A 14,478-nucleotide genomic window follows, 5' to 3' on the forward strand; every position below is an offset into this window, starting at 1 on the left:
TAGTATTTTGGCATACAGGATGGGAGGATTGTGCAGATAAAGATATCTTTGAGTTTGCATGTTTGTTTATTACATTTGCATTTTCCTAATCATAAATTGCTAAGTCATCTAGGATTTTGTTAGCTAAGCAGATACAACTCTTGAACAACTGTGTCTTGGAAGAATCTTGGATGCTGGTTGAAATGCAAATGTAATGAAGAAATTGCAAAGCTCAGTGGATCTGAAATATGATTTGTCTTTTTCAGATAAAATGTAGCAAATATACAATTACTGTGGAAGTAAACTAGTCTTAAGAAGTTGATTGATATTGTGCGTCTCGACTGTTACTGGCTAGAGTTAGTATACTGATTTATATAGTATGTTGAGATGCTTTGAGTAGGAAATATACTACTGCACATAGTGGTAAATTCCATTTAAAATTAGATTTGTTTCTTTGCAAATGATCAAATAGGAGTAGTAGACCAATTTGTTGGAACATGTGTCTGTATAATATGTAGGATAGCTATTTCCATCTAGTTGTTACGATGAGAAAAACATTGAGGAGATGGGGTTAACTTGAAAAACTGTCAATTGGCACCCATTCAGTAGTAATGGGAAAAAAGATACCTCTGGCTGGATGCGGTAGGAGGAATACTAGGATAGTAGTGCTGCTAAACAAGGCAAATGTAAATATGTGTTCTTTAATGATTATGTTTTGATATTTAGTTTTCAGCGTTTTAGAAATGTTAAATGAGACAAGCTGTGCCAATACAGTGGGACAGAAGGCTTTTCTCACTCTTTAATAATTGAGCTAGATGTAGAGAAGGAAACCATCTCCACAATATGCCCTGAGCTGGTATTCTCCTAGGTGTGTAATGAACAGTTCAGAGTGCCAGGCTGTGAGCTTGAACATATAGATCAGTTAAAAAAACAGGAAATGTGCCACACCAAGTCATTTAACACAGTGCTGGGAGAATAGTTAATATCACATGCCCTTCAGATGACAAGTACACAATTATTTATCTTATACTTAAATCACAAACCACATTTGTTTGTTTTGGTTTTTTTTACCCCAGCACTTCATTTGTTTTGGTGACAGATGGGTGTAACTGACTTGCTAACATCTGTGTTAAGCAGGAACCTGAACAGAACAAAATGCACCCCCTGTGAGGTTCTGAGGGGAAAAAGGAAATTCACTGTATCAAATCTTGGCCCCTGTACTGCATTGGGGAGTAAGAACTTTCCTCTGTAAGTTTGTGGTACTCTTGACTGAGGGGTGGCTTGGTTGCTGTGCTGATGGGGATGGAATGGTACTGAATAGAACACAGATGTGAAATGCCTAAGCTCTTCAGTGAAGAAGCGGAAAGCTAGAGGGGAGAAGACTAGCAAGTGATTCTGTTAATTAAATTTACTGTAACTTAACTGCTGCAAGTCACCTTCATAGATGTTATTAGGTGTGTTCTGCAACAAATTGAAACTCCTGTGGCCATTGTATCCTAGCAGGTTGTAACTGTCTTCCTGCTTAATACTAGATGAGCTGAAGCAAAGTAAGGCAATAAGACAAATATGCTTTTGAAGGTAGTTAAACTTAGCTGCTCCAGACTGAAGTAGATGAAACTAAATCATAGCTCATGGACACTCTCAAAGAATAAAAACACCCTGGAATTGAAAGTTGTTTGAGGCTTGCATGTTTGAGGTGGCTATGCCTTTGTTAATGACAAATGAAGAGGTGTGTTTGTAGAGTTGCCACCATTTGTTACCAATTATCCAAGCAAACCATCTACCATTATTAGGTAACTGTTGCCAAATGTAGCTGAAGCATCACTTTTTGATTATTTTATTGGTTTAAAAAAAAAAAAAAGAAGAATCATCACTGCTAAACTATGCTTCTTGCTAGCTAAGCAGAGGAAAGATATTCCAATACAGCGTGAAGTAGAGATCAAAATTTTAATAGAAAATTGTGTTCCTCTGTTTCCTCCATGCCAACCATGGCTTAGGCATCAGTCACAACTTGGTTTACTGTTTCCATGATGTACTGTTGGATGACATGGGAATAATAGCTACTCAGTATGGTATAAATATAGCTACTAATAAAATAAAGGAAACAGATGACTCTTTCCCACAATGACAAGTCTTGAGAAGCTATAAACTAGAATTATACTGAGAAGATTCTCTGCAGTTGCATAGAAAGCCTAAAATAAATACTTTCTGTATAGAGTAAATTGTTAGGATGCACTCACAATATCTTTTAACATAACAGATGGTCACAAAAGCAGGAAAACAAAGTTGAGCTTTCAAAAATACATATTTTCCTTTTTCCTCCTGCAAGTACACATATTATAAACAAAACTAATGAGCATAATGTGCTAGAACCTCGACTGTCCTTTTATGCAACCCTCCTCCTTATCAAATTACAGTGTTAATACTATCTGTATTTGGAATATCTGCATAGATGCATCCTCCCAGCTTACCTCTGACTGCTTTAGTTTGAGCTGGGCTTTCTGTATTTTCTGTAGTACTTGACTTAGCACTAGCAGATGTTAAACAGTTTGTCTGGTTTATGCCTTGCTGAACTAGGCGAAGACACGGACTGTGAAGAAGATGCAGTAGCAGTGGCTTCTGGTGGCAGTACCTGGAAGGGGCTGGCAATGGAGGGGATGGAGATGGTTGTTCAGTGCAGGCAGCGTGCTCAGGGTCTTGGTGCCTACTGTAAGGCAGATGATGGTGACTGCAAGTCTAGATTTTAGGACTGCTCTCCCATTGCAGCCAGCCATGGGCTATACCACCTTTCTCAAATGTATGGACATTTTAAGGGCACAGAGAGCAGCTGGCAGAGAATTCATACCAGAGGTGTGGTTGGGTGGGTATTTTCTTTTTAACAGAAGGGAGAGCAGAAATTGCCATGTAAGCCAGGCAAGATCTTTAGGACTGAGGCCGGCAAAACTACCCTGATAGAGGATAGTCCATGCAATGATGCAGCTTGCTTCTTTTAAGGATAGAAGCTATGTCTTATCTGCAGCCTACTTTTCTCTGCCTTATTATCTAAGATAAATCCCGCTAAGGAAAAAAAAAAGTTTTGTGATATTCTTAAAAAAAACAAACAAAACTGGGGTCATGAATATAGTACACATCAGTACTCTGTATAGGATGCACCGCTGCTGTGTTCTGCCATTGTCACCACTAATTTTTACCCACAGTAGCAGATGGTCTAGTAGTGCTTGTGCTTCATGGTGTACTGTACAGGAGCTGCGATGGAGCCATTCTGCTGCTTTTAAGGCTCTGAAGCTTTATGTTGCCCCTGATTCTCATCCTTATCTTTCTAATCCTCAAGTAGGGAGATAGCTTGTTTCAATCTTTTTCCGTGTTATGAGAAGGGTGAGTGAATTTGTGCTCTTCTTGAGTAAGGTAGGCATCTAACCCTTTTTGTCTTGCGAAGTTTCTGTACTTCTATTTGATGACAAATAACCTTTCATATAGATAATTATAAAACTTCAGGTAGTCTGGAACAGTAGTGGTGCTTCTTGGTTGGAGATTTCAAGGTAATTAAAGTTTCATAAGGCTTTCACCGCCTAAAACGTTGATTAAAATCGATTCTGATTTGTCCTTAGTCTTTCCAGCTATTGAAGGTGACTCTCCTTGTGCACCTTCATATCAGTTATTTTAAATGTATTCACTGATACAGGGTGTCTGTGCACTTAATATACTAGCATAAAGCAACTTCTGAACTAGCTTCTGTGTCCTTTTACTGCCTAATATTGCAGCACGTAGGAGGCAAAGTAATCTGCTCAGAGCTGAGAGAAGACTGAATTAATTAGGCATTTGGGGCCTTTTAACATGTGACTCAGACCTAACCCTTTTCTATAAATTAACTATACTGCAGTCAGTGTTAATGGAGGGTGTTGTATTAAAAATATTACATTATATTGCTTCAGCTCACTTTTGGCAGCAATATGCAAAGTTTTCACTGTACAAGTATTCCAAGATAAAGATAACTTAAAGAGAAGATACAAGGGCTTCTGAAATGCTCTGGTTTTAGGGTTCTGTAATATAACGGTTGGATCATTTTTCAGATAGAACCTCATGCCCTTTTAGAATTAAACTCCTGTCCTATTGCTGTCTGACTTCTTTTTTGGTAAAGGAATGTATCTTCTAATCTAGCATCTGGCATAAATATTCACATATCTCAGCTGCGAGGCAAACGCTCTGCAAACTGGCAAATGAGTATTAAAAGGTGAGATGTAATCCTCAAACTCGTGCCTAATCCTTTTGTCACCAACAGGTGATCCAGACAGAAAGTAGTTGTGACTGGATGGAGAATGTCTGAGCCAAATTATCAACTCTGTTAGTCTTTGTATGGAAATGTTAGAACCTGAATTAACAAGCCCAGGCACATCCAGGGACAAGCTAATGGGCTGCATTGACTTGCCTGGGAAGAGCTTTTGAAACTCCAGTGAGGGACGGGCACTGAGGGTGCATTGCTTCCACGAACACTTTGCCAAGTGGTGAAGCCAGAAATCGCTCCCCATCTCTGTTGCCTATTTCTGCCCCTGTGCCCAAATTATTACCCTTCTGCTATCTCCTATCTTCTAGCTGTATTAATGTGACTTGAGTGGGGGAGCCATAAAACAGGTCGGTTGAAATGGTATGTGTGTTAAAAATGCCAACAACACCCCAGCATGACCCCTGAAACTTATTTCTTCCTCCCTTCTCCCCCAGAATGTTTATTTCCATTGTTCATTTGTCTGGGTTTTTTTTTTTAGTTTGGATTGGTTTCCTCAACAATTTCAGTACAGCTTGCTGCAGGACAGAGGTGCACGGGTGGGGAAAGTAGGAGGCTTTTAAATCAGTTTGCACCAGGGATAGTAAAGTGGAATTCGCACCCTTAGGACTGTCCAGGCACTAGGTAGTAACTTCATTCATCTGTGAGCTGGTCACATCTTTGAAATAACAGGCTGTTGGTAGATTGTTTTTTCCCTAAAGAGAGATTCACAGAAGGAAGGGGTCAAGTGTGGCATGTCACATGTTTATTTTGAACACAGGGCTTAGGATTTAAATGTGCCAGCGAAGATCCATTCAGTCTGAACTAGGGGAACATAGGGAAACTGCTGCCATATGGATGAAAAACATGCAGGAGTGTGTGGGGTTTCCCTACTCTCCTCCAGCCTGAGGTCCTGTGAATGTCAGACTTTGGAAAGAAGTTAGTTCAGATGAAAAGAATGCCTCAGCCTCATTGTTGCCAGTCTTATTGCTGAGAATCTAACTTTTAAAAACGTAATTTAACTAAGTTTTGAAATAACACCTTGCACAGTTCAGCACGCTCTGCTGTTTCGTGCCTCCTCCCATAGAGTGTCTAGAAGCTTAAACAGACCCAGACTGCGCAGCCTGGGGCGGCTCTGAGGAAGCCAGCAGGAGCGGCTGGGTGCCTCAGATGCAAGGTTTGGAGTCGCTCACCACTGCCTGGCAGCCACCCAGGTCTTGAGAAAGAGCACGGGACAATGGGCTCGAGTTTGAGAGCGTGCTGAAGAACCACAAAGAGGAAAAGATCCTGTAAATGAATGGTGGTAAACCTTCCTAACCTCTTGTGTCACATTTATCTTCAAGGAGAATTGTAGGCCCTTATCGTGTAGTCTCAGGTCAAATGACAGGTGCCACCAGCTTGTGATTATTGGCCTAGATTTAACCTAGTTCTGGTGAGACTAGAAGTTGTTTGAGCCAGGTCAGACGTAGGTCAGCTGGTGGCAGAGCAGTGACTGTATAGAGGAGGGCAGGATCTGACCATGCTCAGCACCTGCGCTGTACCTTACACGGGCCTGGGGAGGAGAAGGAGGAGGAGGAGGAGTGTGGGTTGGGTGAGCATATGAACATGGCCGATGCAGCAAAGAGTTATAAACAGAAATTGTGCAGGGTGCTCCTGTATGCAGAGAATTGTTTAATAGAGCAGATCAAACAATCTGCCCTATCAATAATATACTTTTGTATATGTTTAGACTAGCCAAAGTGGGGGCCCTTTTTTTAGTCTCTGCCCCCCTGTTTTTTTTTCCCCTAGCAGATTTTTCTCCTTTGTGAATCATTTGGTATACAGTGAAAAACCCTGGATTCCAGCCAGCCCAGTCAATAAGTTTCACTCATTAATAAGACTTGCTTGTGTTCAAAGCAAACGGTGCTGTTCAATTTCCTAATCAAAACAGTTGTACCAGCATGTTAACCCTTTTGGAGCTGGAGACATGTACCATTGCCTCGAAACACTTTGTGCTGCAATTACATATGACTATGTGGTCAGACCCACCTGGGTTATCTTGTCATCCTTGATGTAGAGAGTAGTGGAACTCCCTGCTGAAAGAGGGGACAGCGATAACACCATTTATGCTACTACATATGGGTACAGATGTTGGTGATATGGTCCTTGAGTTTTCCACAAGGACATTCCCTGCATGGGAGGGGACTGCAAATGAGACTGATTGAAAGATACTGGTGACGCTGTTTGGGAAGTGCGTGTTACACTGCAGTCGGGTGGAGGATTTCTACAAGAGATTAAAGGGTACAGTGAGGATAGCAAGCAGTGAAAGTAAACAATTTCAAATGAGGTCCAGAGCAATTATTGGAAGGTCACACATTTAAATGTATTCCTTTTTCAAAATGTTTTAGAGAAACTAGGTTGCCCACAAACTGCTGTGGTTGGAGAATAAAAGTAGAAGCTTTGAAAAAACACAGCCGTTATTACAGAGATTCTCAGCAGCGTAATTTGGGGTCCTCTGTTCTGTGCAGTTCAGATGTCTTATTCACCCTTTCTGTCATATTATTTTGTAGATATGTGTAATTTAATTATTGCTTTTCTAAGAAGTTTCAAGTTGCTTGCTCTGCATATCCAATAAAGAGCCTGGTAATGACTCTGCCTCATTAATCTCTAATTTAATGTTTGCCAGGAGATGAATCTGGTAGTCTCTAAAGGGCAAGCAGAGGAGAGTGCTGAGGGCAGAATGAGCAAGACTTGGAAGTAATGGGTCCGCAGCTCTGTGGAAGCCAGACCAGAAATGCTGGTGGATACTATGGAGAACAGCTGTGGAAGGATGGCAGAGTAGTTTAGAAACTGGGACTGGAAATCTGGAAACTGTCACCAGAAGCAGCCCGAGGGTGACAGAAGAATGCAGCAGCAGCTGCAGCAGAGTACACGGAGCAGCCCAGCAAACAGGAGGGCTGGGTGGAGCCATCCAACAACAGCTAAAGGAAAAGGCCAAAATTTGAGGGAACACTGAGGTGTAATAACTGGCTGCTGGGACTTTTGTAAGCTTTTAGATTTCAGAAGGGAGAATGCTTTGTGTTTACCATTTTTGTAGTCTTCCATCATATGGAGAGTATTTCTTTTTTCTTCATAAATGTGTTCTGTTAACATTTGCTGGAGTAACATATTACTGACCTCTGGCCAAACTCCATGGGTTTAGGAAGCATTGGAAATCTCTGTCCCACTAAGACTATGTTGCTTGGTGTATTTTATCCAGCACGATTTAGTTAAAAAAAGTCTGTGTTTCTGTAGCAAAGCAGTGGTTGCAAACTGTACACAAGCAACTCACTCTAGCAGAGAAAGTCTGCTACCAAACCACGTTGCCAAAAACCAGCTTTCTTGAGCCTTGTGAATGTCTCTGTCCTGGATTCTTTCATTTTGAACATGCTGCTTTGCTCAGTGCCTGGGGAACCACCCAGCCCAAAGCTGCATTCTGAGGATCACGTGCTCCTCAGGCATGCCATGCTCTGCTTTATATATACAAAGAAGGATGCTTGGAAAATGTTTCATTACCTCTGAGTGCTTTACATAATGCCTGAGAGAGACTGGGCAAGATAAAATTTTCAGCTTTATGTATATATTAGCCCTTAGCATATATGTACATTAGTTCACAGCATGGAACTGGCTGCTGTTGCCATAACCACCAAAAGAACTAATTTGGTAGGGGCAAGAGGGTGTTAAAAAGGTGAGGGGAAAACCTCTACTGTGTGGGGTTTTTTTTCTCTATACACTCAGGGGTATTACTTGGGTGGCTCTGGGTTGTGGAATGCAAACTCTGCAAGATTTGAGTGAAGGAGATAGGTCAACAGGGCCTCAAAATGCAGATCTGGGAATCTGCTGTTACTTGACATCTCTAGTTGCTGCCCTTCTCCTACAAAAATATATAGTGAAAAGCCTCAACCTAAAACATTGTTAGTAATAACCCAATGCATGGAACTTTCTTTTGGGATTGTTATAGACATCTGCCTCAAATCTTTCTCCAACAATTTTTGAACTTTTCCTCTCACAAGGTTAATTGTCATGTCAAAGAAGTAATAATGATATTTTTACTGTAAGCATACTTAGAAGCTTATCCACAGAGCCCAGTGCTTCAGTCTGTTAGGTGAGTATGACATTAGGAATTTTAAAGTCTTTCATAATATGAAGTGGAAAAAGCCGTTCATCAGAAAGAATTATGTATTGTGTAAAGAAGTATGCCCCAAAGAAATCTTTCCTTGCTCTGAAGCCTTTCTTGAATAGGACAGTCTTTAAATCATTGTTTTAAAACTTGGTTTTGATGGAAATGTACTTTGGGGGAGCTATAGCATGTCTTAAACTGTACTTCTGGTTTGTTTTATTTCCAGGAAAGGTAGCTATACAGAAAGAAGATCTGCAGAAGTATCATAACAGAGACACCTGGTTTCAACTCCAGCATGTTGATGCTGATTCAGAAGTACAGGTGAGATTATCTTGGCAAAGGAGTATTTATAACAGGGCCATGGCAGCTTTATGGGTTCCATGGCTCTAGGACAGATGGGTTGCTTCCCTTCAGAAAGAAAGCGTTGCTTATTAGTATGGTTTAGGTTTCAGTGATACTTGCAACTTGTGTGGGTGTAGGGTGAATTATGAGTGTGCGTAAATCAATGGGGCCAGGATTCTGCCTACAGAAATAATTAAGACTATGTGAACTATCAGGGTCACTGATACAAGGAGGGGTGTGGTTATCTATCTCAAGTATCAAATAACTTCAAAACCCTATAAATAACTGCTGATTCCTTGAGGAGTGGAGCCAGCTCGAAAATAGTATCTGCAGGTACTGTTTTAAATAATTATGCAGGCAGGTTGTCACAAGAATGGCAACAAGTACATCTCAGACAAAAAACCCACTCCTTGCCAGATTTCTAGGCCCTGCTCCAAACCATGGGAATGCTGATAACTGTATCACTTCAGCTCCATTTAGGGTTTGGTACTTTGCAGATAGTGGTACACAGTGAGACTCTTTTTTTTTTTTCTGTACTTACCCTCTTTAGAAGCAAATTCTATTTTCTATTACAATGTTAGGTCTTGTAAAAACAGTCATTATAACAAAGCAAGAAATCAAAATGATGTAGCAGGATATCAGTTACTTTTTTTTCCTTTTTTTTTTTCCATCAAGTATGTATTATGGGTCATTTTTGAACCACAGTGTTTGCTTAGGAGGTCACAGACATGAATGGCTGACCTGTGCAGCAGTCTCCAATAAATGCAAGGGGAAATGCTGCTTAGACACTGCTGTGTGGTAGGGTTGGACATAATGTCTTGACTCCTCAGTCTGCATACAGGTCTGCACATACCAGGTCATAAAGTGACACTTGTTCCAACACATAGTGTGGTTCTGTGTAGTGAAGCATACATGAAAATACATTCAAGGGTAGGTTTTCTGTTTATTTGAAGAGACAAATAATACACTGTTGTGCACATGATGCAAAGAAAGTCTCATGACAGCCTGTTCAGTCTGTAACATTCTCTTGTAAAATATTGATCCTCTTTAATGCCACATTTCAATGCCAATAGTGATGGAAAGGCTTTTAACAGCCTCTTAACTTTGAGGTCTATTCTGTTAACCCTGATCTCTCTTTCTTCTTACCCCAAAGCCTCTTATGACAGTGACTGTAAAACAATAGATTTAGTGTTTATTTCCTGCAGGATATGAAAACTTTCCCTTTGTAATTTATTAGTTGAAGAAGGCCAATATTTGGATAAGCTTCTGCATTGTTTATGTTGTTACAATATTTAGACAGAATGAGCTTGTGGAAGCTTTTTAGACCAGGATGCTTTCTAGGACAGCACCTGTAATGTAAGCCATGAACTCATAACAGAAAGGTTTGCAGGCAGCTCTAGCTTTTGGAGAGATGAGGAGCACAATATTTGCTGTAAAGCATGTTCTCTGTTTGTAATTGTTTGTACAGTTTATCACTTCCGCTGTTTTGTATCTTTACAAGAGCCCAACTGTTAAAAGTTTTTTCTGGGCTCCATGATAAGCATTTATTACAACTAGTGTAAATATGAACAGCACTCTGATGATGTTATCCATTTGCTTAGATGTTGCACAGTCTTCACGTTAAGGAGTCTGCAAGAGGGCTCTGTGTTTTCCATAACAGCGGGAGCAGATTTGTAAATATTTTGTACGAATTCTTATGCAAATGAAGACAGCCAAATGAAGGAGTATTTTTGTGTTTGTATTTTTTTGCATTTGTGGTATCACAGTTCTTTTTCTAAACACTTTTTCATTTATAAGAGAAAAAAGAATATTTGTGTTAATGATAAGTATTTACACAATGTTACTCAGTTTTTCTCCAATTTTAAGGAAAATAATTTAAGAAATTGTCAAGTAGTTAACATTTGCAGTGAATCTTGCAAATACTAGTAGTCAAAAAGCACTTTTAATGTGCCAACTATGAGTTCTATCATTGTAGCAGTTGTCCCCATTGGCCACATGATCTAGTGGATAAAACATTGAGCCATGTTCCAGGGAACTCCTGCATCTTACTTCTGGTTATGTCGGCCAGTGGCCTTAATACTATTTTCCATGTTGTAGAGTGCTTCATGGCTATTTAGTTATGCATCACAGCACCGTATTGAGGTAAGCTACTGTCACTCCCACACTGTGAATACAGTGAGAAATGAGTGTCAAAAAGAATGTGACTTGGTTGAGGTCATACAGGAATTAAAAAAAAAAAAACAAAACCCAACAAGTATCAAAGAGACCAGGTTTCTAATTCTTTCTAGGCTGTGATATGAAAGAAACTGGGTGACAGTGATAATCCTGTATAGGACTTCTCTTTACGATGTGCAAACCCTGAAAATATCCAGGTTTTAAGCAGACTGATCAGCACAGTCAGAAACTGAAAACCAGCTTAAAATCAATGGATTATTGAAATATTAGTGATCTTGGGTGCCATGATTCTCAGATGCCCAGTTCTGGAACATATTTGGCCTCATTTTTCAGAACAGAAGGACTGATTTGAAATTACGGATAATAACATTTCTGATGTAATAACTGGTATTTTGAGCTGTCTATCTAAAGTTTAATGAATAGAATTTAAAATTTTGTTCTTGACATGGTTTGGACTCGGACCAGAAATGGTACAAATTTTCAAATGGCAGTGCTGTTTTCCGTCTTCATATGTAGGGAATAGCATGTGATGCAGAGATTCCTCTCTTCTAATACAACAAACAAATAGTGTTAATGGAATTTGAGTGGATTTCTTAATATTTTTGTGCTGTTTTCTCACATTTTATTCAGAAACTATAATCTTAAGTATTCTAACACTGTACAAAATAAGCCTATATATTTAAAAAGAAAAATCAAAATGTGAGTGGTTATATTGTATAACTCCATCTGACGTAGTTGCCAAAATAAGGAGGGGATAGGTGACAGCCAACACAGCTTCACTGAGGGCAAATCGTGCCTGACAAATTTGGTGGCCTTCTATGATGGGGTTACAGCGCTGGTGGATAAGGGAAGGGCATCTGACGTCATCTACCTGGACTTGTGCGAGGCATTTGACACTGTCCCACATGACATCCTTGTGTCTAAATTGGAGAGACATGGATTCGATGGATGGACCACTCGGTGGATAAGGAATTGGCTGGATGGTCGCACTCAAAGAGTTGTGGTCAATGGCTCAATGTCCAAATGGAGAACAGTGACGAGTGGCGTTCCTCAGGGGTCGGTACTGGGACTGGCACTGTTTAACACCTTTGTCGGCGACAGTTTGCCGACGACACCAAGCTGTGTGGTGCGGTTGACACACTGGAGGGAAGGGATGCCATCCAGAGGGACCTTGACAGGCTGGAGAGGTGCGCCTGTGTGAACCGCATGAAGTTCAACAAGGCCAAGTGCAAGGTCCTGCACGTGGGTCGGCGCAGTCCCAAGCACAACTATAGGCTGGGCGAGGAATGGATCGAGAGCAGCCCTGAGGAGAAGGATTGGGGGTATTGATTGATGAGAAGCTCAACATGACCCAGCAATGTGTGCTTGCAGCCCAGCAAGCCAACCATGTCCTGGGCTGCATCAAAAGAGGTGTGACCAGCAGGTCGAGGAAGGTGATCCTGCCCCTCTACTCCGCTCTTGTGAGACCCCACCTGGAGTACTGCATCCAGCTCTGGGGGCCCCAGTACAAGACAGACATGGAGCTGTTGGAGCGAGTCCAGGGGAGGGCCATGAAGCTGACCAGAGGGCTGGAGCACCTCTCCTATGAGGACAGGCTGAGAGAGTTGGGGTTGTTCAGCCTGGAGAAAAGAAGGCTCTGGAGAGATCTAATTGTGGCTTACCAGTGGGCCTACAGGAAAGCTGGGGAGGGACTGTTTATCAGGGAGTGTAGTGACAGGACAAGGGGTAATGGGTTTAAGCTGAAGGAGGGTCGATTTAGATTAAATGTTAGGAAGAAATTCTTTACTGAGAGTGGTGAGGCACTGGAACAGGTTGCCCAGAGAAGCTGTGGATGCCCCATCCCTGGAAGCGGTCAAGGCCAGGTTGGATGGGGCTTTGGGCAACGTGGTCTAGTGGAGGGTGTCCCTGCCCCCAGCAGAGGGGTTGGAACTAGATGGTCTTTAAAGGTCCCTTCCAACCCAAACCATTCTATGACTCTATGATTCTATGTTTAGCTTGAGGCTTTGCATTCAGTTTTATGGTTTTCCAATGTTGCTAATTTTTGCTGTCTTATAAAGATGTTTTGTATTGTTGAAGAGTGCAAGGTGAGATTATGACTTGATAAACTTTATGACAGACTAGGATGTTACTGACAGCAGGACTGTGTTAGTTGTCAGCCTACCCAGATATGAGCATTATTGTCAGATGCTTTAATGCCACATCCATTTATTGCTTGATAGCCAGATGTGCCAGAGTCTGGCACGATTGCTCATCTTGAAGAAAAAATGAAGGCCTTGTCCATGTCGGCAAAGAGCTGCTAAGAGGCCTCTAATCTCACCACGACTGCCGCTGTTCAGTGTGGCGCACAGTCCCATGCCAAGTGGTGCAGGTGCTGCGCAGCTGCTCAGCCCACAGATGCAGATTGGGCATTGCCCACCCACGTGCCCTTTGTGGCTTTGGTTCATCATTTGGTCTAGCAAACTAGCTAGTTGAGGTAATCAGAATAATGAGGTGCACCCAAATTTCCCTTCATCTGAGTGGGTGGGTAACAGTAGCCATCAGAACACAGCGCTGCGTGGTTCAGCAATGGACTGTAATTGCCCCTTGGGGTCGACAGGCTTTTATTCCCTTGGTAAATCAGTGCCCTCACGTCTTACTGGCTGGTTTTGCTCTCGCTAGTTTGAAAATACCACATTGCATAGTCTGCTCTAGTCCTGACAGTGTATACTCCAAATGCTGTTTAGATATAGCCTGGGTGATGAAACAACAGCTGTGCTGTAAGTGGTTAAATTCGAGCTGCCCTGTGGAGAACAAATTATGAAACTCCAGCAAATTTGTATTTGTGTTTTGCATACAAATATGAAATGACATGATTTCTGAATATTTCTTTTTTAAATATACTAAAACATGTTAAATGCTATCAGGAAGATTTATTATACAGAGTGCTGAATGAAACTTGACAGCAGCCGTTAAATGCATAATTCATGGCTTAACTTTCCAGACCGGAAAACTTGTTCTGAAAGTATGAAGCTGTAACCAGGTGGGTTTGTGCAGATTTAGTTGAAGGAATTTTAAGTTCCCATCTGATGGAGCCTGCCTACTCCTCAGTGGCTCAGTTACCATGCCCAGAGCTAAATACCCGGTATCTGACAGTACAAGCATTGAGCCATTACTGAAAATGTTTTAACTTTGCATTGAAATAGACTATGAACAATCAGGCAGACTCAGCTGGAGGGGAGGGACTAGCAACAGAAGACCCAACTTTCTAAGCTGTTTGAAGTCAATAAGAACATGATGATGCACACTTTCCATGGGACGTATCTCTTTTCTACTGGTCACTGGTCTTTCAGGATCTGCTATATTCTCGTTCTCTTGCCTTTTGAGGGCTGGAAGCAAAGATTGCCGTGCTATTGTGTGTACATCTCTCTTGATCCATGAATGTTTGCCTTTCCTTCACATGCAGAAGTTTACCCAACAGTAACTGATTCAGCTATTTGCCTGGGGCTGTAGATGACAGATGCTCTTAGTGGTCCATGTGTTCTCAGTGGTATTTAAGCACAAGTGCACACGCAATCTTTAAAAGGCCTTTCCTGTTTTTGAGTAGTTT

The 14,478-nt window shown here is 41.4% G+C and overlaps 1 protein-coding gene across 3 annotated transcripts in view; it reads left to right on the forward strand.

Annotated features, from left to right (window-relative positions):
* The window catches only part of RASA3 (RAS p21 protein activator 3), a 187,886-nt gene that overhangs the window by 105,135 nt on the left and 68,273 nt on the right, over positions 1-14,478 (forward strand). For all 3 annotated transcript variants that reach the window (XM_054822984.1, XM_054822995.1, XM_054822975.1), the window contains exon 4: positions 8,602-8,696. In XM_054822984.1, the coding sequence (XP_054678959.1) occupies positions 8,602-8,696 (95 nt within the window). The remainder of the gene's footprint in view (positions 1-8,601; positions 8,697-14,478) is intronic.

The sequence above is a fragment of the Grus americana genome, chromosome 1 (assembly GCF_028858705.1).
Source record: "Grus americana isolate bGruAme1 chromosome 1, bGruAme1.mat, whole genome shotgun sequence".
Taxonomy (NCBI): domain Eukaryota; kingdom Metazoa; phylum Chordata; class Aves; order Gruiformes; family Gruidae; genus Grus; species Grus americana.